This window comes from Melospiza georgiana, chromosome 6 (genome assembly GCF_028018845.1).
Source record: "Melospiza georgiana isolate bMelGeo1 chromosome 6, bMelGeo1.pri, whole genome shotgun sequence".
In the NCBI taxonomy this organism is placed as follows: domain Eukaryota; kingdom Metazoa; phylum Chordata; class Aves; order Passeriformes; family Passerellidae; genus Melospiza; species Melospiza georgiana.
The window spans coordinates 4234524-4257060 of NC_080435.1; the positions used below are offsets into that span (position 1 = coordinate 4234524).

General features: G+C 38.6%; 2 protein-coding genes across 11 annotated transcripts in view; one reads left to right on the forward strand and one right to left on the reverse strand.

Moving 5' to 3' along the window:
* PTGR2 (prostaglandin reductase 2) overlaps positions 1 to 22537 on the forward strand; it is a 26378-nt gene continuing 3841 nt past the window's right edge. The window contains exons 1-11 of one of the 8 annotated variants that reach the window (XM_058027221.1): positions 999 to 1132; positions 4920 to 5015; positions 6190 to 6308; positions 7338 to 7529; positions 8460 to 8630; positions 9661 to 9870; positions 10284 to 10405; positions 11623 to 11710; positions 12430 to 12469; positions 17789 to 17876; positions 18475 to 18706. In XM_058027221.1, coding sequence (XP_057883204.1) covers positions 1090 to 1132; positions 4920 to 5015; positions 6190 to 6308; positions 7338 to 7529; positions 8460 to 8630; positions 9661 to 9870; positions 10284 to 10405; positions 11623 to 11710; positions 12430 to 12469; positions 17789 to 17876; positions 18475 to 18514 — 1209 coding nt within the window. In that variant the 5' untranslated portion in view covers positions 999 to 1089 and the 3' untranslated portion in view covers positions 18515 to 18706. Of the gene's footprint in view, positions 51 to 92; positions 209 to 998; positions 1133 to 1155; positions 1175 to 4919; positions 5016 to 6189; positions 6309 to 7337; positions 7530 to 8459; positions 8631 to 9660; positions 9871 to 10283; positions 10406 to 11622; positions 11711 to 12429; positions 12470 to 13645; positions 14460 to 17788; positions 17877 to 18474; positions 18707 to 22537 lie in introns of those variants that run through there. The other 7 variants (XM_058027225.1, XM_058027226.1, XM_058027228.1 and 4 more) reach the window with 7 other exon arrangements.
* Positions 19035 to 22537, reverse strand: part of TMEM62 (transmembrane protein 62) — an 18034-nt gene continuing 14531 nt past the window's right edge. For 2 of the 3 annotated variants that reach the window (XM_058027218.1, XM_058027219.1), the window contains 3 exons: positions 22049 to 22153; positions 21180 to 21298; positions 19035 to 19994 (listed from right to left, as the gene is read on the reverse strand). In XM_058027218.1, coding sequence (XP_057883201.1) covers positions 19668 to 19994; positions 21180 to 21298; positions 22049 to 22153 — 551 coding nt within the window. In that variant the 3' untranslated portion in view covers positions 19035 to 19667. Of the gene's footprint in view, positions 19995 to 21179; positions 21299 to 22048; positions 22154 to 22431; positions 22483 to 22537 lie in introns of those variants that run through there. The other variant, XM_058027220.1, reaches the window with a different exon arrangement.

A 22537-nucleotide genomic window follows, 5' to 3' on the forward strand; every position in this document is an offset into this window, starting at 1 on the left:
GCGCGCGGGGCCGGGCCGGGCGGGCTCTGGGGCGCTCGGGTCGGCTCAAGGTGAGCGGGGGCTGCGGGCGCTGAGGGGATGCCGCGGTGCCGGGGGCGAGCCGCAGTTCGGCCTGGGGGCCGGCTGCTTGGTAGAGCCCGTACTCCCCTTCCCAGGAGTCGTATTTAGGCATTAGCACCTTCTCGCTGCGGGGCAGGTGGGAGCACAGGTGCGGAAGAGGTTGGGAGAGGCTGCTAGCATTGCCCGGTCCCTGGAACGCGAGCTGGAATCGGCCTTTACTGAGCCCCCTGATCACAGCGCGTCCCGGGGCGGTGGAGGCGTTCCTGGGGAGAGGAGCGGAGCCCCCGCAGCCCCGGACCAGCCTGTAGGACTGAGCCGCCTTACAGGACTGAGCTCCCTGTGCTGCCTCTCTGGGTTCTCTCCTGGGCTGCTCTGTCTGCGGCTGCCGAATCTGGTATTGACCCGTCTGCAGGGCTCTCTCCAGGGCTCTTCCACCTCCGGCAGCGCTGCTTTCTGCCTTGGTCTTTGGGCGTACCTGGCAGCCTGGGTAGTCACTGAGGGGCACTCACGTGGGAGCCTGCAAACTGCATTGTCGCCTTCTCAAAAAAACCCATCGGGTGATGCTCCTGCCACCATGGGAGCAATCTGCATTCCTTACGTGGAATTTTGCCAAGAAGGAATAGGCCTTTTGTATATAGACCATATACAGATATGGTATTTTAAACAGTTTTCAGCAACTCTAACACAGTGCAACTACTTTGTGGGGGAAAAAAAAGTTCAAGATGAGGTACCTAAAAGCTTTTAGGGTTTTTTTTTTTTTTGCACCCGAATTTGAAAAAGTAAAGTTTATACAGTCCTATTTTATGTAGATATTAATGAGTATGCTTACTGGAACTTTTGATTTGTAGGTCAGTGAAATCTGATAAAAAGCTGAAAGATGTTAGGCTTCTTGGGGATATAAAAAAAGGAGATGCCTGGATCAAGATCCTGATACTATTGTCTTTCTTTCTCATCTGCTTCTTGGAGGAAAGATTGGAGCCTGCCCTCAACACTTATACTGTGTCAGAAAATCCACATGACGAAAACACTATGAGAGAGAGACTTCTCATCAGAAAATTCAGTGATGAAACATGTAACATTAGGAAATCTAAGTTTATTGGTTCAATTCATAAAAGTACTTAGCTTTTTATGGCATGTATTTTTCTCCATTCATGACAGTTGGTATTGATTCTGGCTTACCATTAATTAGCATTCATCAAATGTAGGACTCCTTAGTGGAGCTGGTGGAAACTTTGATACTTAATCCATTACATTTGCTTTTCCATTTACCTCACCTTGCCAGTTACAGTTGTCTCTTCTTGTTTTTTAGCCAGTCATTCCCACCTCAGTTTGCTTGGTTGTCTCATTCATTGTTCCCACTTGCTTCAGTTCTCTCTCCCCCTTCTGTTTCGCCCTTCTCTGTCTTACTGGCCATTAAGTTGCTGTTCTTGTCATGTTTCTCTGTTATTACTGATTCCTAGTCCCAGCTCTTCCCATCATTTCTTCCTGCATGTTCCTCCTTCAGAGTCATTCTTGAAATTTCTTTCCTCGAGTTTCCTTTGAGGATCTTTGCTCCAGCCATTTTGACATCACAGTTTCAGAGGACTTCCAGATCTTTTTCTCTGTTTAGATGCCTGCCTTCTTCCTCCTTGTGGCCTGGGCCTGATACAGGACTACCTGTTCTTCCTTTTGCTTTTTAACTGAACTGCATCTGGCATGGGCTGTAATAGCTTGGAAGCAGGTGACTTGTTTTGGCAAAGAGTATAGGCAGTCACAGAAACAACAAGTTCTGGGAACCAAGCCCAGGGCAAACAAACTGGAGCATTTTGGCACTGAGGAATTTATTTAACTTTTTGAAAGGAGTTGTCACGTGTCTCTGAAACAGTGGGGAAAGAAAGGCAAGGGGAGAAGTAAAACTGGGCTGAAACATGCTTGAGACTCCCCTGAAGATGCTGCTGTTGTGCTGGTTAATGCTCCTGATCTGCTCATAGGGTGGATATTGGCATAGCACAATGATGTTAAAACTTGGAATTTTTACTCTATTTAATTTAAAGAGTTAAACCAACTCAGATTGATTTTTTTCTGGACAAGCTAAAAAATAATAATTGTGTTGTCTTTTTAAAAAATAGTCAAAAACATCGTGCACACTGGCACTATGTGAGTGTTGAAAAGAATTGTGTATATGATACAAATCGCCTTTATTTCACTTTTTGTGGAAAATCTGTTCTCTTTTTCCAAAAGTTTTCTTCGCTGTACAGTGCTAAAAGATGGTGCCTCTACTTATTTTCTTTAGCCACCTCTGTATTGTTTTCAGTGTGAGGAAAGTTTGATTCTTACTGTGTTATGGTGTTACTGTGACCATTTGCTTGTGTAATGGTGCTGCTGACTTCCACTGTAGGTGCAGTCCTGTTTAGAAGTGAATGTCCATCTGCAGTGTTGTGTGCTGTGGCAGCTGTCACAGGATTGGAGACAATTCAGTTGCCAGTTTCACTTTTTGTCCACCCACTCGTAGTATCTGGAAGATCTTCAAATTGAATCAGTACACAGGCTCCTCAAACAAAAGCTGTGAAAACAAATTGGGAAATAAACAGTGTTTTTGTTCCTTCAAAATGTCAGGCATTCAGAATAGTCTAAACTTACACTGGATAATTTTTCTACTCATATCTATCTATGCTGCTCTGTATTGCTTTGTCTTCCTTTTAGTACGTTAATATCTTGGAATTTTTTTTTTTCTTTATATAACTGGGTTTTTCCCCCCTCTGTATAATCACAGAAAGCAGATATTTCAGGAGTATGTTAGTCAAAATAAAAATTATCTTCATCCTCTCTTGTTCAGATTGGGGTTTTGTGTTTGCACAATACACATATTTAGTTTTAGGCTAACAAAAATGGAGGTTTGACAGTGGACTGCTCTGGAAGGTGTGAGCTGTGCAGCAATTCTGCCTGCTCTGTGTTGTTTAAAAACAGAGGCTCAAACCCTCAGCCATGGCTGTGGATGCTGTGTATGGAGGAGTGATGTGCCCAGATTTCATGCCAGATGCTGTTGCCTTCTATTCACTGCATTCTTAACTCATTATTTGTGCACAGAGCAGTTTGATCAGTGGTTATAAACTTCAGCTGAGTTGCAAATGTGTGCAAATCATTTACTAGAGTGGGCTTGTCCTTTTAAACTGCGCTGGGCACATCTGACAGTTTATAAATGCTTCTTGTATTAGCAGAAATTCTCAGGTGCTAAATCAGTTGCTCTGGGAATAATAGTTGTGCTACTTGAATGTAATTTTTTTGGGCAGATGTTATCAGGAAGAATTTGGAGTTTTGTTCTGAAAAATATTCTGCAAAATAAATACAGAGATGGGCCCATCATCACACAGGAAGCCTATAGCTGAACCTACCAAACTTTCTCTTAATCCATCCTTCCTGTTAGAGTTTTACATTATTCATGTTCTAGAGATTATATCAGCTGTGTGGGTATAAAGATGGATTTCTCTTTCACTTTTCAGTTGGTAAGTCCTTAATTTTCAATGCTCATTTTTGTTTATAAACAGTAAGTAGTAATTTCATCAAAGTGTGGAGGTTTTTCCTTTTGTTGTAGGCTATTGTTTTACCCTGTTTTGTCCAAAGAACTCTGCAGGTCGCTTGTTTTTCAACATTTTGTGATGCTGTAAAGACACATTTGAGATTCATTCCTTGTAGCATCCTTAGGTGTTGAAATACTGGAAAGAAGTTCACTTTTTAGTAACTTTTCCCAAATAAGTAGCTTTTCAAGTGCAAACACAATAAAAGCTTGATCTGTTTCTTTAACAAGATACTTGTGTTTTGAGTCAGCTGTGTGTTTTAGATGGGAGGGATGGCCAGGGATATGCACCTTTTCTCCTAATAACTTTTTAGTTGTTTTGTAGCATTCCAGACTGTAGTTCTTGATGGTTTGTGAGTGCTGTTATGTAAGCACTGTAGCAGTACAGACAGAAGGTTCTGTATTTTGCAGTGGTGATGATGTACTCTTTCTGGGCTCATCTTTTAGATTTACTCCAATTTGCTGTTCTTGTCAGCAAAATAAACATTATGACAAAGATGTTAGCTATCATGTTTCATTCTTTAATGTCCTTTGTTCATATGGAGGTTGGTTATTTATGGCTCTTGGCTGAAAATAGTAGTCACATTTTTATTTTGTATTAGATCTGAAAGCATGTGAGATCATGTTTTTTCTCCTGTTAAATCAAGGTAATTTCCTCTTAATAACTTTGGGTCTTACAGGTGCAAAATCACAGATTTGCAATCCTCTTTTAAAACTGTTGAAATTCAGGGACAAATCTTTCTGTAGAACAGATTGAGTGATGATCTCATTCTTTCTCATCTTGGAGCACTGCTAATAGAAAGCATTGCCTTTTCTTACAAAACATCTTACACAACAATATCTTTTCATCATGTACCTGCAGACTGCTATTCTGCTGTGCCTGTCTGCCTTTTATTGAGTGGCACCTGACTTTGTGTGCAAAGGTGCCTCTGTGTGTGATAGGTGGGAGCAGAGTGCTGTTCTCAGTCAGCACAGGAAAGCAAAGCTAATCAGACACCTCTCCTTCTGCCTGGTAGGGGCTGGTGATGGTCCTACAAGGAACATGGTGCATCACAGTTTTCCTTCTTTCCAATAGTTGCTACTGTGACATTGTATAAATCAGAGCTTTAATAAGATAAACAGGGAAACTCCTTATTCACATGTTTGTTTATGTTATGCTTGAGGTTGGTTTATATGATTCTTTATATCTTCCTTGGGCACCTGGGATCCTGAAGTTGGGGAGGTCTGTATTTCATCCCCAGTTTCCAAATTACTGAGTACTTGGCCTCATATTCTTGTTTTTTTTTTTTTTAAATATACATTTCAGGCCTTCAAACAACATTTTCTTTTGTAGAAATCCAGTGTGAAATTGCTGCAAAAGCAGAGATGATTATACAAAGAGTAGTGCTGAATTCACGGCCTGGTATGTATTTCTCTCCACTACAAAAGCAATGTGTTTGTTCTGATTGCCTAATGCTCCAGAATGGTGAGGGTAGAAACAGACACTAATGTGAGATATTGACATTTATATATCTTAATATGGTATGCAGCAATAAAGTTTATTTATAGGGCATTTATTTATATATACATGTATTGATTTCCATTAATATAAATACATATATTTATAATAAATTTGCATTTATTAATAAATGTAAATTGTGTTAGTATAGATACATATCTACTGAAAATGTAACGTATATTCAAACGGCATTTGTTTAGTCTGTAGATTTCTAAACTGTTGTGTGAGAAAAAAAGGGTTAACATGCAATATATGAGGAAACTCTTAAGTGTGGAGGCTGAAAGTGAAGAAAGATTAGGGCACATGACTTTTTAGTTCTCACATTTATTCTTTTTGCATTGTAAGAGGTGTCTAAAATATTTGGTTACCATTAATTTTTGTTTCCTTGTAGTAAATATTGAATCTTTTGCTCCTCTCATGTTTCAAAGGGTTTGGTGTTTAAGTTTACACTGTTGAGGTTTTGTTTACTCTCTTGTTTACACATTTGCCTTGTTGTGGATCAGCGCAGTATTTTGAGTAGTGAGTTCATAAATCTGGTGTAGAAGACATTAAGTTTTGGGGGGAGTATTGTATGCTGCTTAATGCTAAAATAGTTTTAAGTATTAAGAACTATTGTGTGACCTGCAATTAAGTCTTTCAAAGGGTGCAGCAGGAGCCTGCTCTAGCTGTGCAGTCACTCTGACCTAAAATAGGCAAGGCTATCTGGCTGTCTCAGCACTGGTGGTTCCAGTTGGCTGATTGACCTGCTGCATGTGGTACCAACCTGAGGATAAAGCCTCCAGTTCTGGGGTCCTTGCCACAATTTTATGGATGTTTCTGGGAAGCTTTAGTGTAAGGAAGTCTCTATGAAGGGATGCCCTTGCAGAATGTGCATGTGTAGTGGCTTCTGTATTCCCTCAGTCTCACTTGAGTCGGAAGAGGCAGAAGGGTGAGAGTGGTTGGTTCTAGTTTTACACCTGAGTAAATATTCAACCTCATTTATCCTAAAAAGGGCTACCTTAAAAAAAGGCCTTTCTCTGTTGGCTAAGGAAAGTTCTACATTGATTGATTTATTTGTTAAATTCTAATGTAACTGTAGGTAAGAATGGAGTGCCAGTGGCTGAAAACTTCCGACTGGAGCAAAGTACAATAGCAGACACAGTCCAAGCGGGACAAGTGCGTGTTAAAACTCTCTATCTCTCAGTGGACCCCTACATGGTAGGTGATGGACTCAGAGCTAAGCCAGAAATTGTTCTTTTAAGTACCTTCAACTCTTTACCTGTCATGAGGTTTAACACCAAAGTTACCAATTACAGAACAAATATATATCTAGTGTAACATAGTAATTGTGTTCATTCTGATGGAGTTATATCGGGAAGGAATTTGGCATTAATATGTTTGGGATATGTATATATAGGAATATGACTTCATTGGACCAGGAAGAGACTGTAAGCCATTACAGATTTGTTTGTATCATTTTTTTCTGAACTTAGCCTTTTTTGTATTCTTTTTTTTCCAGTCATGCAAAATTACAGAAATCATGTGGTTGAGAGAATTGTGGGTTGAAATGGAAGTGAAGGTAGAGGAAGAACCAGACAGATACAGTCTGTAAAATTCTGCTATACAGAGAATTCTGATGATTTATTCCCTCCATAGATGGTAATAGTAAAAAAAAAAAAAACAGTCTAGATTTCAAGAAAGTATATTTAGGTTGAGAATTAAGAAAAAGTTTAAGAATCTTGAAATACTGGCTGTAGCTACATGGGAAACTGGAAAGAAAATGTGTCCCATTTCAAGATGTTTCATTAAACAGATCTCTGTCAGGGGTGGTCTACATATACTTGACTGCTCTTCAGTGCACAGGCATAGACTAAATGACTTGTGGGCATTCTTTTTCAGTCCTGCATTTCTAGAATTCCCTCAGTTGAGGAATGGCATTTGTAGGGTTCTCATCAGACCCAAGCCAGTCATTGTCAGTTGTGCTGGTGCTTTTGAGCCACCATCTGTAGAATGTGTTGGCTTTGGTAACCCTGGTGGAGATCAGGATGGTCCATCCTCCTTTTGTACTGAGCAAACAAGGGGAAAGAGGGATCTAAGAAAAGATTATGAATACTTGGGGCTTATTGAGAGATTTTTGAGTAGCCCTTTGTGTTTGAAGTTCAGCACCCATCTTTGTCCCCCACCCAGCTTGAACTGGTAAACCAGCTATGTTCCACCAGAGCCTTTCATTAGAGCCTTGTCTTTCAGCGCTGCCGAATGAACGAGGACACGGGCTCAGATTACCTGCGGCCCTGGCAGCTGTCTGAAGTTGCTGACGGTGGGGGCATCGGGGTGGTGGAGGAGAGCCAGCACCATAACCTTGCTAAAGGAGACTTTGTAACCTCCTTCACTTGGCCCTGGCAGACAGCAGCGATTCTTGATGGAGACTCGCTGCAAAAGGTAATAGAAATGCAAAGCCCAGGTGGTGTGTGACTGTTTTTTTCCTAAATCCTTTAATCCTTTCCCCCCCCCCCCCAAACTTCTATTTTTTCCCCCTAAATAGCTGCTAATGATGCTATTTTTTTTGTGCAAAAGAAACATACTTATTGAAGCAATCAGTTCTCAAAAGGCTGATCAACTCATAGGTGCCAAGATTTATATATTTTTTTAATAACAATTTTGCCGGTTAATATATTAACCCTAATATATTAATGCCAGTATTATTTTAATGGTTATTTTTAAAAAAAAATCCCTGAAGCTACTCCAATAAATAATTCTCTTAATTATTTTAATTCTAATAGAACTTCTTCATGAGAGTGTAACTGTAACACATGAAAGACTTTAGGTATATTTAATCTATTTTTCTAACTTATGTTAGTAAAAGCTTTTACCTCAGGTTTTACATTCACATAAGAAAGGGTATTTAGTATTAATTTGCAAGTGGAGAGGTTTCAGTGCGTTAGGGATATTGTGTTGATTGTTCTCTCATCACAGAAAATTACTGTAGTTTGAGAATTTATACTTTCCAATAAACTCCTTCCTTTAGGACCCTCTGTTACTGATCTGCAAACACCATATTTGATTAAATGGTGCATTTTTTCCTTTTATGCTAGCATGGAGATAGTTCACCATTGTTGGAAACTTCATATCTCCCAGCTGTTTTTTAACACATCCATAATTTAAGTTTTTGTGAGTTACTTTGCTTAAAAATTTTTTCTAAAACCACAGAGACATAACATTTTTGTACAGACTCGTTTAGAGATAGCTCATCCCTACCAGTTTTACCTTGCCTGCTAAATATCCTGAATTCGTTTTCTACCCTCGGGCAATCTTAAGAGCAGAACCTCACCTTAGAAACAAATGACCTCCTACCTACTTTCTGTTCCCTAGCTGGAGCCACAGCTTGTGAATGGACGCCTCTCCTACTTCCTGGGTGCTGCTGGCATCACGGGGCTGACGGCCCTGTTGGGAATCAGGGAGAAGGGACACGTGGCCGCGGGCGCAAATCAGACCATGGTGGTGAGCGGGGCGGCCGGTGCCTGCGGCTCTTTGGCCGGCCAGGTAGGTGCAGCCTAGGGCATGCAGACAGACTCTGTTAGCAAGTTTGCTCTTCTGAAACGTGCTGCTTATTAAATATACAGATAAAAATCTTTGTAAACGTGAGCAGATATCATCCTGTGGGAACGGCCAGTTTCACAGATTTGGCGCACGCTCTCAGTGTGAAAGACTTGACATGTGCAAATCAAGTTTCATGAAATAGGGAGAGGAGAACAAAGATGGTGGTGATTACTTGTTGCTAGCACAAGTAAAATAGATGGTGTATATATACATGTATTTATTATACATTTATATGGTAGCCTGCCATCCCAACACTATTGACTGGGGACTTTCATTTGTTTTCTCTATTAGAAAATAGTAATGTGGTAAACCCTTTGTGCTGTGTTCCATGACATCCTTTGTGTTTTGAGATTTACAGTCCTTTTATCCTCCTCTGCTTTGCAGAACCTGTTTGTGGTGTGTATGTGCTTATCTACAAATATCTCTCTAGATATATATCTAGAAATATATATATACCTATATATATATATATATCTAGATATATATATATATACACAAACAAAATTGATATTAAGCAAACTTTAGACCTGCTAATAAAGAGAAGCTATGAAGAAACAATGCATGAGCAAATCTATGAAGGTTGTATTTAAATCAATTATTGTCTAATTTTTTTTCCTTTTATTAGTTATGTTATGGTACTCGGCAGATGGTCATTTTCTACTATATTTGGTTCTCCAGTACTGGCAGTCATTGTTGATTCCACAAACATAGTCTGCACTCAGTGGGTTTGAAAAGATGGTAAATTTTGATTGTGCCCTGTGTGTAGTTGTGAGGAGGGAGTGACAAGAAGTGGTTGTGTCACATGAGATGGGAGTGTTTGCTGCCAGGGGTTTAGTGGGATGGGAATAACTGTAACACCCCTTAGGACCCCCTTTCTTCCCCTGGTACTTTTATGCAGATGGATGATCTAATTTGTGTTTGGAGTTTTTGGTTGGTTTGTTTGGTTTAGTTTTTTTTAACTGTGTGCCTGCAGATTGGCCGTCTGGAGGGCTGCTCTAGAGTCGTGGGGATTGCTGGCACAGATGAGAAGTGCTCCATTTTGGTCCAAGAAATGGGGTTTGATGCTGCTATCAATTACAAGAAGGGGGATGTGGCAAAACAGCTACGTGAACTGTGCCCAGGTGGTGTGGATGTTTACTTTGACAATGTTGGTGGTGACATCAGTGATACAGTTATAAGTCAGGTGATTATTCCAGCTGTCAGGTTTATTCTAGTTATTCTCCAATGTCTGCATGCTCAGCTTTCAATTAACTCATACTGGAGTCCAGCCTGTAATACAGCACAGCTTTCCACTTCAGTAATCGACTTCAGGTGCTGATTCTGGGGGCCCACAGCAAGATAATAATTTCCTATATTCCTTCTATTTTGTGCCTTTTTAAATTACACTAGCCTGAATAGCAGTTATTTACCCACTATTACCTTGCATTTTTACCTATTTTAATGTTGTCATAGATTCTATGGGACTGCGTGCAACTCTCCCACTCTTACAGGAAATGTGGCTAATGAAAATTTTGCAATAATATCTATTGCATCTGAAAAATTTAGTTTCTGAGACTGAGGAATGCCATTTTTCTCACTTTATGCTGTCCTAAACAGATGAATCAGAACAGTCATATCATCCTGTGTGGACAGATTTCTCAGTATAACAAAGACGTGCCTTATCCCCCTCCACTGCCTCCTGACACAGAAAAAATACAGAAAGAAAGGAACATCACAAGGTACAGTTGTCCTCCAGAACTTGTGACCAGATTCCAGGTAGATTTTTCATATGGTGTTTGGACAGTAGTCTGTAATCTGCAGTAGCTACTTGTAAGTGGAACAGAATGTTGCCATGCCTAAAAAGGAAAATATAATCATGGTATCATTAGATCTTTTCTCTTACATTTGTTTTTATCAGCATAAAAAATGGGAAAGGATGTTTTTATATAGAATCATAGATATAATTTGTTACATTTTGTTTGAGGTTGCTTGATTCAGTCCTTTAATCCCTGACAATTCTTTAGGACAAGGGAAGGTGTTGCCATAGTTCTGTTCTCAGAAGTTTTGCAAAGTGCCTTCTCTCAAAATGTTGTAGTTCAGGCATAAGGATGCAGCTGATGCAGTGATTTTACTGAAGTTACATTTTTAGTATTTGGGGTTTATTAGATAATGGAACTGTAGGTGTGACAGATATATATGGGTAGAACATTTTTATTATGTTCTGACTCTGGGAATTGCTGAATTTCCTCTTAGGGTTCAGATGGAGCTAAGGCAGAGATTAGGAGGAGAGTCTTGGATTTTTTTCAGTCATTGCATTGCAGGACATTTGGGAGACTTGATTTCTGTGCAAATCAATTCATCTCTCCTAATTAAAATCTTTCCTTGTCCCTGTTACAGTTGTCTGCCCTTGTAAAACAATGGATAAAATTAGTAAAATACACCATGCGTAGTAGAATGCAGTGGAAAATTTAGTCAATAGGTCCCTACAAGTAATTATCATTTTTGATGATAATTTCCATTTCTCAATTGATATGGAAAGCCATGACAGCAGGATATGCAAAATTGTGGAGAACCTGAAAGTTAAGTTAGTCTCACCATCTGGTTGCAGGTTCACTAATTATTCTCCCTACCACTGAAAAAAAAGAAAAAGAAAATGTAAAAAATAATAGTAATTTGCTCACATTTTATGGATATTTACTTATTCTGGTGATACTATTTTACTACTTGATTTTTATTACTCTTCTGTCTGATACTTGAAGAAATCTTGGTAAGACTGATGTTACTGTCAAGCTCCCACTGCAGGAAGTTGTCACAACAAACTAGCAAGGCCCTGAGCTACATTTCTTTATAATTTGTGCTCATAACCCTTCAGTTTCATCAAGGCTGTTTTCTGAAAAGAGTTTCAAGGACATTGATCAAAGCTTCTTAAACTAAAGCTCATTCTTTTCTTTCACAGGGAAAGATTCTTGGTGTTGAACTACATGGACAAACAAGAAGCTAGTGTATTACAACTCTGCCAGTGGATCCAAGAGGGTAAACTGAAGGTGAGAACTTCTAGGTTTAGTCTATGGCCTTTGATACTATCTCCTACTACAAGAGGACTAATTTCTTTGTCTCTGGTTCTCTTACTGTGCCTCAGGATTGAACAGAGACCTTTAAAAATGTGTAAGTATAATTGAAAGCTGATTAGGTAGCACTGTTTTTTAAAAGGTACTTGCTGAGAATGGTCTGACTGTAGTATGACTGACTTCTCTGATTACATGCTGCTCGTGTCTGTGTTCTTTATTTCAGCATAGGGTGGAAGTGCTTTTTCACTTAAAGATTCAGACTTCCAAAAATATTTTTAAAAAGTACTTTCAAATACCTGCTAAGTTAAGTGTCCTGAAAGCTTTTGAGGATCTTGTTGGAAATTTTACTTCAAGCTTTATAATCACCATTTATTACTTTGTAATGAGCATATGCTTAACTGTGCCTTCCGTGTGAGGTCTGTCTGAATTAGTTTTTGGTTCTTCAAGTGATCAGCTATTTTTCCAGGAAAAATAGCAAGATGTTAAATTTTGGTAGGGGCAGGGATCTGATTGAAGAATTAACCCACCTGCAAATTTATCAGAAAATATTCACGCCTCTCTTGATGAAAGAATCTGGTCCAAACAGAGCCCTGTCCACTGTAGCGAGAGAAGTCTTTAGATTTGGGTGGTTTCTATGGCAGTTTCTTGGCATGTTTCTAAGAAATGTGAAATGCTCCTCTTGTTTGCATTGACAGGTCAGAGAGACTGTGGTAGAAGGCTTAGCAAGCATGGGTGGTAAGATATTTACATCATTTTTGAAGAATAATGACCTGATTATATACCATGACAGAGGTTAACTTTGTTCCATTTGTTAGTTTAGATTTTTGTATTTTACCAAAAACGTTATTTTTGTTACAATAATTTTGCACTTACTATTAAAATGTTCTGTAAGAGAATTATTGTATATTTAAAAATAATTTAATATAAATTTAGATTTTATTGTTGTTGTTGTTTTAGTACTGAGGAGAATTTATTCTTAGACTGCTATCTTAGCAGCTGGTGATAATCATCCTAATCTTAGAGGTTTGAAGTGCTGCCCCTTTCTTTGAACTTGTGTATAAGGAAATGGTTTTTTAAATCCTTGAATTTATACTTTAAAAACACAATATCTAACAAGGTATTATATTTGCTAACAAAAAAAAAATTAAAAGTATACAGAAGAAAGGGCAAAGCATCTTACTAAAGAAAGTAAAAATTAATTTCTTTTAATAGAACAAAATGTTCTGTAGTTTGTTCAAAGTATCTGTAACAAAGGAAATACAAAAGTGAAGGGAATCTGGTAATATGAACCATGTGATGTGTATTAAAAATGTGTCCCCTTCAAGGAAGAGGGAAGAGTGTGATTAGTCCCTTTAGCCATTAGTCCCACAAGACTGAAAACTAGTAGAATTAAGTAAAAACTAAATCTCCTAGATTTCAATTTATTCTAGTCATTGCTAATTCCTCCTTACTGGTATACATATGTATTTTGAAGTAACTTGGTCAAATATATCAGTCATATATCATACTTTCATACTTTGTTTACTCAGAGATAGATTCTTTTGTACCAGCTTCTCCCACTACTGTACAATATTTATAAACATTTTCTTTCATATATGTTTGTGACCCACAGCATTTGTGAGCTGTCCAATCATGTCTTATGTAGCATCAAACTGTTGCTTACAAATAATTCTTTTTAAATTGTTACACAAAGCTGCCCTTAGCAGTTTATTACAGGCTAGCTTTTTTTTTTTTTCATCTCCTTCATAATTTAACACATAATTAAGGATAAATATGATTCTGTCCTAAGTGGTATGTCACCTTTTTTGGGAGCTACTTAATACATTTGCTTCTACCATTTTTGGTTTCTTTTTTGGAAGCTACTTGGCTTGTTTTGCTTGGCATAAACTTACTTCATTATTTCTCTTGAAGCTGCTTTCCAGTCCATGATGAACGGAGGTAATATTGGAAAACAGATCGTCTCAATTTCGAAGTAAAAGTCATTGGTTGGAGAAAAATAATTGCATTCGGTCTCTAACAGTGGGCAAGTTTTTACTTACTAACTTCCATTTCTTAAATAAACCATTAAGTTGTTCTCTATGTACTGAAAGCAGAGATTTTGGGATGCTAATAAATTAAATTGAACTGGAAACAGCAGTGCAATAATTGATACTCAAATTGAGTAATAAGTTCTTGACATGATTTTGACAGTTGCCACCTACAGCTGCAAATATTTAATGGGTGTGGTTTAAAAGAACATTCTGTGTTGTCCCAAGCATAGGCTTATCACCTGGTTGGTGTGTGACAGCACTTGACACACCAAGGTGAGGAATTCCTATTTCTTTACTGTATTCTGTACAAACTAGAAAATTGGGGAGCAACTCACAAAAGACTGGCTCATCACCTGTGGAGAGCTTTGTGGACAGTTGGTTAGGTGAGAAAGGTCACGTCGACATAATGCCACTGGTTAAGCTTGAAGGGGACAAGTATAGGAGTCAGTAGTCAGTGTCCAATAACAGGCAAGGACATTGTGCCCTTGGTGCAACAGCAGGATAGGGGAGAACATCTTTGGCAGAAATATGAAGAAAAGTTTCAATAAATATCCACAAGAATGCACAAGTAGGCATAGCTGGCTGATAAGTACCTAACCAATAACGAGCTCGCCTTTGCAATATGTATGAGCCTCATTAATTAACAGTGACACAAAGATGTGTACCTATCAATAAAGTTTGAGATTTGCTGATCACTCATATTGCATGCCGCATTTCTCCCGCCGATCCCAACAACCACCATCAAAACTTTACACCATTTGCACATTTTAGCAAACAAAGCCATCAGCATTCATTGGTTACAATTGATATAGCTTTTTCATTAATTAGTACTCAGACCCTTATTTGCCAGTTCTATCTCTTGCTTCTCATGCTAATTATTCCACATGTGCACTTCTCCCCATTTCATTTGGCAGACTGTTTTAACTTGGTGGACAGGGGTTGGTGGTTTCTATCCCCTGCCAGGACTACCTTTCCTCCAGTTACTGCTCAGTCCTGCTGATTTCACTCCAAGGGCTCTTATCCAGACAGCCCAATTATTTTGGGATTGTGTTCCCTTTTCCTTAAAACAAAGGATTAGCCATGCCTACAAGTTTCACCTTGCAATTGCTTAATCATAGCTGCCTAGCTATAGGTACTGATTAACAACAAAACACCTGCAAATTTTGATTCAAATCTTGAGGAAGTAAATATCACAATATTTGCTGAAGAGCTACTTGAGAGTGAGTTCATCTCTGGCACCATGAGTTGACATACCTTTCATGAGTAATTGTCCTCTAGACCGTTATTTTTTACAACTGGAAGAAAATATGATAAAATTATAATATTCCCAGCAGTATTAATTTTATAGGAATTGCTTAGTAATCCACATAAGTCAGCAGTCTGTTAAGGGCTGTGATGTGAGGGGTGATTCAGAGTGAGATCATGCTGAGATACTGATTCCTTACCATAATAAGGGTGGCTTGATTGCAGTAGCATTCTGGTAGTTAGGTAAGCTGGGGAGGGCAGTACAGGCTCTAGCAACATCAGTCAAAATGGCTTTAAGACAGAGAGATAGGGACAGTGAAAGTAAACCTCACCCTGGTAACCCCAGTGTTTACTATTCTCATAGTATTCCTTTACTTGTGAATCCTGGTTCATGTCACATCTTAAGAACAAAAAAGCCAAAAGGAGAAGATTCTTTAAATTAAGTGCCATCAGTTATAGAAACTACGATTTTTTTCATCTTGTCCTAATTTCTTAATATTTGTAATAGTGTAGTTCTTCAGCTATTATGTATTTTGAGAGGTGACACTGTGAGAGGTGTCATGTAACAAAGGGTGACAAATAACTGGTAAGAAAAATCCAGTATGCTTTGGAGGTTGCTTCTCATGGTAGTTAGTCCACATGCCCAGTCTTTCACTTCTTTTGGGTTGGTGGGTTTCTTGACTCGGTGGTTGTGATCTGCCTGTGTCAGAATTACCTTTATCCAGTCAGAGCCAATTTCAGCACAGTTGCTGAGTTCTTTATTAGTTTCTTCCTTATCATGGGAGTTCTTCCAGATGTCCTTATGGCCTATAAACTCTGCATTCTTTGTGTCCTCTGTCAGTACTACATTCTTCCCAAGCTTTGCTAACCTCCCACTAGGCCTGAGGTCAAGCACGTCAAGCCCTAAACTTTAAGGAGGCCAACAAGTACTTTGTATTTAACACCTGGGCATCACTTACAACTTGCTTGTTAGCTGCTACCTGCTTTGTGGGTTGTATCTTCTTTCTTGTTAATTAGGCTTGAAAAGATATAAATATCAAATATCAAATAACATCCTTTCTTAAGCGAATTTTTACATAATTCACATTTTACAACAATAAGGCAAGACCTGTAACTCTCTGGGCAAATGGTTAATTATTTCTGTCTCTTGAGATGTCAGCATCATAATCAGTCTCCTCCCTTTTATCTCATTGTCTTAGTTTCCCTTTATTGCATTCCGTGTTTTTTATGTCAAGCTGTTCTCCTTTTCCCAAAAGCACACTCATACATCTGTTTCTTATCTCCATCAACACAGCTGGTGGTGTTCCTCAAACAGGATTCAGTACCTGCAGTGCAAAGCCAGTATCTGGCCCAGAGCCAAGATACTTGGTTTATTTCATGTTTGGGTGCTAGGTATTAATTCCACAAAGCCATCTTGGAACGTGTCCATTTGCCTCTCTCTCTAATACATACTCATTTTTACTCATAATTGACTGGCATCATATTTGCTAACAAGGTCTGTGTGTGCATAACTGCTCATCTTTTGAGTCAGTGGGTTTCTTGAGTCCCTGGTCATGAGCTTGCACTTCCAGATTTACTTTTTCTCTAAGAACACCATTTCTGAGCCAAAGCACTTCACCATCTTGATTTAAGATGGGCCCCTTAGAACCTATTGGCTGGGGTCCTTGTTTCTTTGTTCCTCTACTGATCTCTTTAGGTCATCTTGACTTTCTGGCATAATCCAGCAATTTTTCCATGTGCACGGAACAGCAGCTCCTGTAACTCACAGAGCCCTGGCACAATTTCTAGGAAACAAGTAGTCTTTTATTCAAAAAGGTGTTAAGGGAAGAGTCATATAAATACTGACTAATAGTCACTCATGCTAATTACTGATGCCTATGACAAAATTCCTAATGCACATGTGCAAATCTGGGCGCAGTGCATTGTATTATCATTTACACAGACAAATTTAAATTTTCTGGGGTGGGGTGGGGGGGAGATGTCTCTGAGTATTACAGTCATCAAAGGTAATTCTAAGTTACGTTCTCCTTCTAACAGCTAACAAATTGCTATTTAACTTGTATTCTGTTACAGTTTCTGCTTGAGCCTCTCTGAAAAATTGGTTGTTAACTAAATAAGGATTTATAGTATTCTGTTGCTGGGGCCTCTTCACATAGCATTCTATTCCTGAGAACTCTTCACTGTTCTATTACTCCAGCCCCCATTGTTATGGTTTCAAAACGGACCCACAGCTGTTAGAGGTCTTTATGCATGTCTATCTTCATGTGACATTGTGACCACAGGACCACAGTAAGGCAGTTCAGCTACAATCTTTATAAATAAGCATTTGCAAACGATAATAAAATGTAAACAGTATTGGGCAGAGACACCTTTTTTCCTTAGTTTTGGTTAAGCCAATATTCTGCTTATTTATTAGTCTTGTGCATTTCCGTTTCCATCCCATTTCCCTTTGTACCTTGAAGTATTGCTGTTGTCTGCCCTATATTTCATTTTCTTCCTTTCTGCTTTTTTCCCTTCCATTTTCATCCCTTTCCTGTTTTTTTGGGGTTTTTTTTTTTGTTGGGTTGGTTTAGTTTTGCTTTTTTTTTTAGTTGATCTTGTTTCTTGTCCTCCTTTTTGTCTTCTTCATTGACAATGAGAAAAACATGGTGTTTTTCATAAGAGCACCTATTAGTGTTTAGTGCTAAATTGTACAGTTACATGTCAGGATTTCATGCAAAATGTCACCAACACCATGAAAAGACCTTTCCAGCCCAGACATAAATGTTTCTTACTGCAGTTTATAGTAGCTGTTGTTACAAAAGTGAAGAGGAAGCCAAAGGAGGTTGTGTGTCAGCTTTCCTGGACCCCCAGAATTTTCTAGACTGGTAAGTGCACTTTTGTTTCTCTTCTTAAAAAAAAATTAAAAAAAAATCAGCCTCCACACAAGCCATGCATGAATGCTCAGTGTGGGGGGTTAATCAAACAGTGGGTTCAAGTGTGTGCAGTGCAGACACTATTGGAGAGACCAGCCTAAGGGTGAAAGTATTGGGTAATGTTAAATATAACAATGGTAACAAGTCAAAAGATATGAAGTATATTATTGCCACTTCCTGTTCTCTCTAATCACATAAAAGTAATTTAATTGTGAAATGTCATTTTATTATCAATTTTTCAGTATTGTATCTCACAAATAAATTTTGTGCCATCCCTGATTTTTTAACAGCTTTGCAAAACAAACTTTTGTAGCAACAAATTACATTCTTTATTCTCTTAACAGTGTATTTACCTCATGTAAATGGGTGCTTGCTCTTTTTCCTATTACATTGAAGACATTACATTATTAGTAGTATTACATTACTATTTTCCTATATCATTGAGGAACAGAAATGAAGGAACAAGAAAACTGTTGCCTGTTAGAAATAACAAAAGTCCTTGTTGTAATCAATATTTTCTTCTGATTTATTTTTCTGTGTTCTACTACAGTTGCTGCTGGTTTTTTCCAAAGGGACCATCAATAAATTAGCCCTCTTTTTTCTTGAGAAGCCATAAGTAAGTTACTGTAAAATTACCTAAAGTATTTTAAATGTTCCACTCACAGCTGGTCTTTTGTGAAGCAACGCAGTGCTCTTTACAGATCAAGGCACCTCAGCTTTCTTGGCTCTGGATCATCACATTCTTCATTATTGTAACTAATTGTTCTATAATTTTTGAACTTAGGAAAAAAGTGAAAACAAAGAAATAAGTTTTCTTAGGTCACTCTTTGGTGCATTTGGCCAAGACCCAGAAACACAGCTGAGACCCAGAAAAACAGAAATTACAGACTTTATAGGCATCAGACCATAGTATTCCTACAGTCTCTCCCACCCTGAGGCTATTGTCTCTATTCTTTGCTTTGAAGCTGAAAACCCCAGCACCACTGATAATTCACTGTCCTTTCACCAGTCATGGGTGGGAGGACTGGCAACCTTAGTAGTGCAAAATGAAACTCCTTCCTTCCAGAGAGTGAGCCTGTTAGTTAGCCAGCACTCCCAGGGCAAGAGCTATAGGCCACAACTCAGGTAAACATGAACACAAATACATACACACACCTATGATCTGCTTGTATACAGCATTATGAATTGAAAACATGTATGGGCATAGGACTCTGGCTGTGAAGGCCACTACAGCACCTTTGCAATCACTATTACTTCATAAAGACATCTGGTCTAGTCTTGTAAAAACACATGTCAACCCTGAAATAAATATCAAGGAATCACAAATCCAGAAGCTCATCAGGTCCTATGCTCATATTTTGCAGCATTATAAAAATCAATAATTAATTATTTTTCTATTCACAGTAGTAATAGGCAAACATTTCCATTTGTGATCCATGTGGACATATCTATCTCTGTATCACTAAAAAAACCTCATTGATGAGATTATTCCAAAGTTGACTGTACTGATGTATAATCCATAACTGTATTATATAACATGTATTATACAGTATGTTGTATAATAGAAGGAAAGTGTGTATAACATATTGTACATTAACTATTTAATACAGTTCTGTAGCAGTGCAGGTGCAGCTTTGGGTCTTACCACTTAACGGTGGGGTGTATGGAATTCCAGCATCACAAAATGCTAAGGTTGTACCTTGAGAGCTTTTAAGCCAGAATTTGGAGTACTTATACTGTACTTCAGGAGCTTTGACAGTTCTTTATCTCTGTTATGTAAGTTCTGAGCTGTGACGATTTCAGCGTCCAGGTTTTATAAATGAGAGCTGCGGTCAGCAGCAGCAGCCACGTTCTCATTGGGGACAGGAAGAAGGCCAAGGTGCCGTATGTGCGCTGCAGGAAGTAGCAGGAGTAGACCTGCCAGGCCAGGAGCAGCACCATGGCCAGGTGAACAGGCACAGCCACGAGGCGGCCGCCGTGGCGGAGGTGGGAACGGAAGCTGTGGCCACGGCAGCGCAGCAGCAGGCACCAGCACAGGTAGGCCATCAATGGCACGTTGAAAAACATAATCTGAAAGGAAGAGTGAAGAAAAATAAGACAAATGAGGAAGCCAAGGGTTCTGGGTAACAGCTATGACGGCTTAAAAATGTATGCACAGATAAAGCTGTCCCATTCTAAGGGCTGAGTACAATTCCTAGAGATGGAATCTCAGGATGCATCTTGTCGCTGACGGACACGAAAGAACACAAGCACACCACCTCTCTCAAAGGGAAAGAAAAAAGAGAAGTTTTGTTCTCTGACTCCAATATTTATAGTTTTACAAAAGTAACCGCAGATTAGAAAGTAACAGTGACACTTCTGCAATGACACAAGTCAAACCAACAGTCTATCAACTCTCTCTTCCTCCATAAAAGAATGAAAAACAATAAGTTATTTACAAAAAGTGTGTGAAAAAGTTCACTACAAGAATGTCAACATCAAAAAGCTTAGAAAATCTCAAAAAAAAAGCGACAGCATCTCCACGACTGCAGCTGATAAAGCTGGGACTGCCTGGGCCTGAGTCCCAGGCCAAGAATTCCTGCCCATTCCCTTGCAGTAAGAGGCACTAACACACATCTGACATTTCCTGGAAATGATTCAGGGAGCCAGACTTAGCAAAAAATTAACATGGCAAAAACAGGCAGTCTGTATGTCAGCTTAACTCTGACCCAGCCCACTGCAGTGTCCCACTGGTACAAAGCAGACACCATGAAGAAGGAGGCAATGCTGCTTTGATCCTCTGTCTTAAATGCCAAGGAATGACAATTTGTCTTTCAGATTAATGGGGAAAACACTCCTGGGAAAACTGGACTCATGTGTGCTTAGAGAGTGACACCTACTGATCTGAAGAGTTAACACTGCAAGGGCTACCCTGGCCATTCAGTTTTTTGCTTACATTGTGTGAGCCAAGGGCAAAACCAGAAAATTCATTGAAAATGTAGAGTTATACATCTGCAGAGGCAGCCTCTAATCCAGATATCCAGGGAGTCCAAAGCAACATCATTTTATTAGAGAAAAAGAGAAGTTTGTGAAAATAATGCACAACCTCCTTCCTTTCTTTAAATCTGCAGAAAGGTAAGAAAGACCATGGTAGTCAGGCATGGTCAATAATCTCTTTACTTCCAAGACTTCTTTCTTTAAATCTATTAAAAAAATTGAAAAAAGCCCCTGAGGAAAAAAGCGCCAGTTTTTAGCCTTTATTTTATAAATACTCACCTGTAAAATCCCAACCACAAATGTCATACTGCCCTGTAAGAAGGAACCACCAACAAACACTCCAAAGGAAAAACAGGCCCCTATCTGGCCATCTATCAGTTCACCTACAAACCATGGTCCTGCAAGAGAGGAAACCAAACATCACCATCAGGAAACAGAACAGAGACACAGCCCTTTCCCACAGGGCCCTTTGTACCCTGAGACTTCCCTATTGCTTGTCCAGAGTAATCAGCCTCATGTTTTCATATGCAGCAAACAGCAGTCTGGTGTGAAAACACCACAGTTTGATGGGGTTGTGGCATGCAATGAAAATACTTTTGAATTAGTTTCATCTCTCTGACAATTTTCAACACCACACATAATATCTTCCTTATGAGAGAGGTGAAAAGGGTAGCTTTTTCCCAGAATTACAGTATGATATATGAAAAATGTGGTCACAAACAATTCCAGCCTGGCTCAGCATAGGAATTAAAACAAGCAGGCTGCTCTGTGTTATACATACTACACAGACTAACAAGAAAATAGCTATTTCAGTAACATGTTATCGGAGGAGAATAAGCTCAGATTGTTAGCTCTGATGCTAACAATCAAAAAATAAGTGAAAAGCAAACTGAATTTAAAAATAATCACTTTGCTTTCAGAGTAATTTAACAATCTAAGTGTTTAATTAATTCAGGGCTTCTAAGTTAGGCTCTTACAAATAAGCCTTTAGTCTCTTGGACATTAACTTTTAAAGTTCCACATAGCTTTTTTAACTTCAGTAGATTTTCCCCATTCTCTAAGATGTTAGAATTCTTAAATTTTCATCAGGATCTAATGTGTAATTTCAAAATACCAATTTATGTTCTCCAGTACTCTAGGCTACTTACCCAGAATGGTGTATAAATTCAGAAACAGAATTGAGTAATAGAAGGTGTTTGTTTTACTGAAGACATGAAGAGAATATGAAGTCAGAGTAAGTAATCCCAGCTTTCCTAAACAGAGACAACATTTAAGAAAAACACAATTCAGTTTGCAACACCTTCCCCAGATATATATGTATGTATAATACTGGTCTTTCTGAAACAAATCTGCATATTATTTACTCATTATTTTAAATAAGGAATATAAAAATAATATTTGGTATGTCTACAGAAAAATGCAGAGGAATGCATTACTATTACTGTGATAACTGAAAGTAAAGAACCAATAAATACAACAATCTATATCAAAAACAGCAGAGGAACCTGTCATTCTAAAGGAATACACTTACTGTATGTAAATAATACTGAACGACCATTCTATACCCAGAAAATGAAGTTAGCTAGAATGAAAAACATGGAGAAAGTATGTATTAAATTAAAAATAAGAGAATCAAA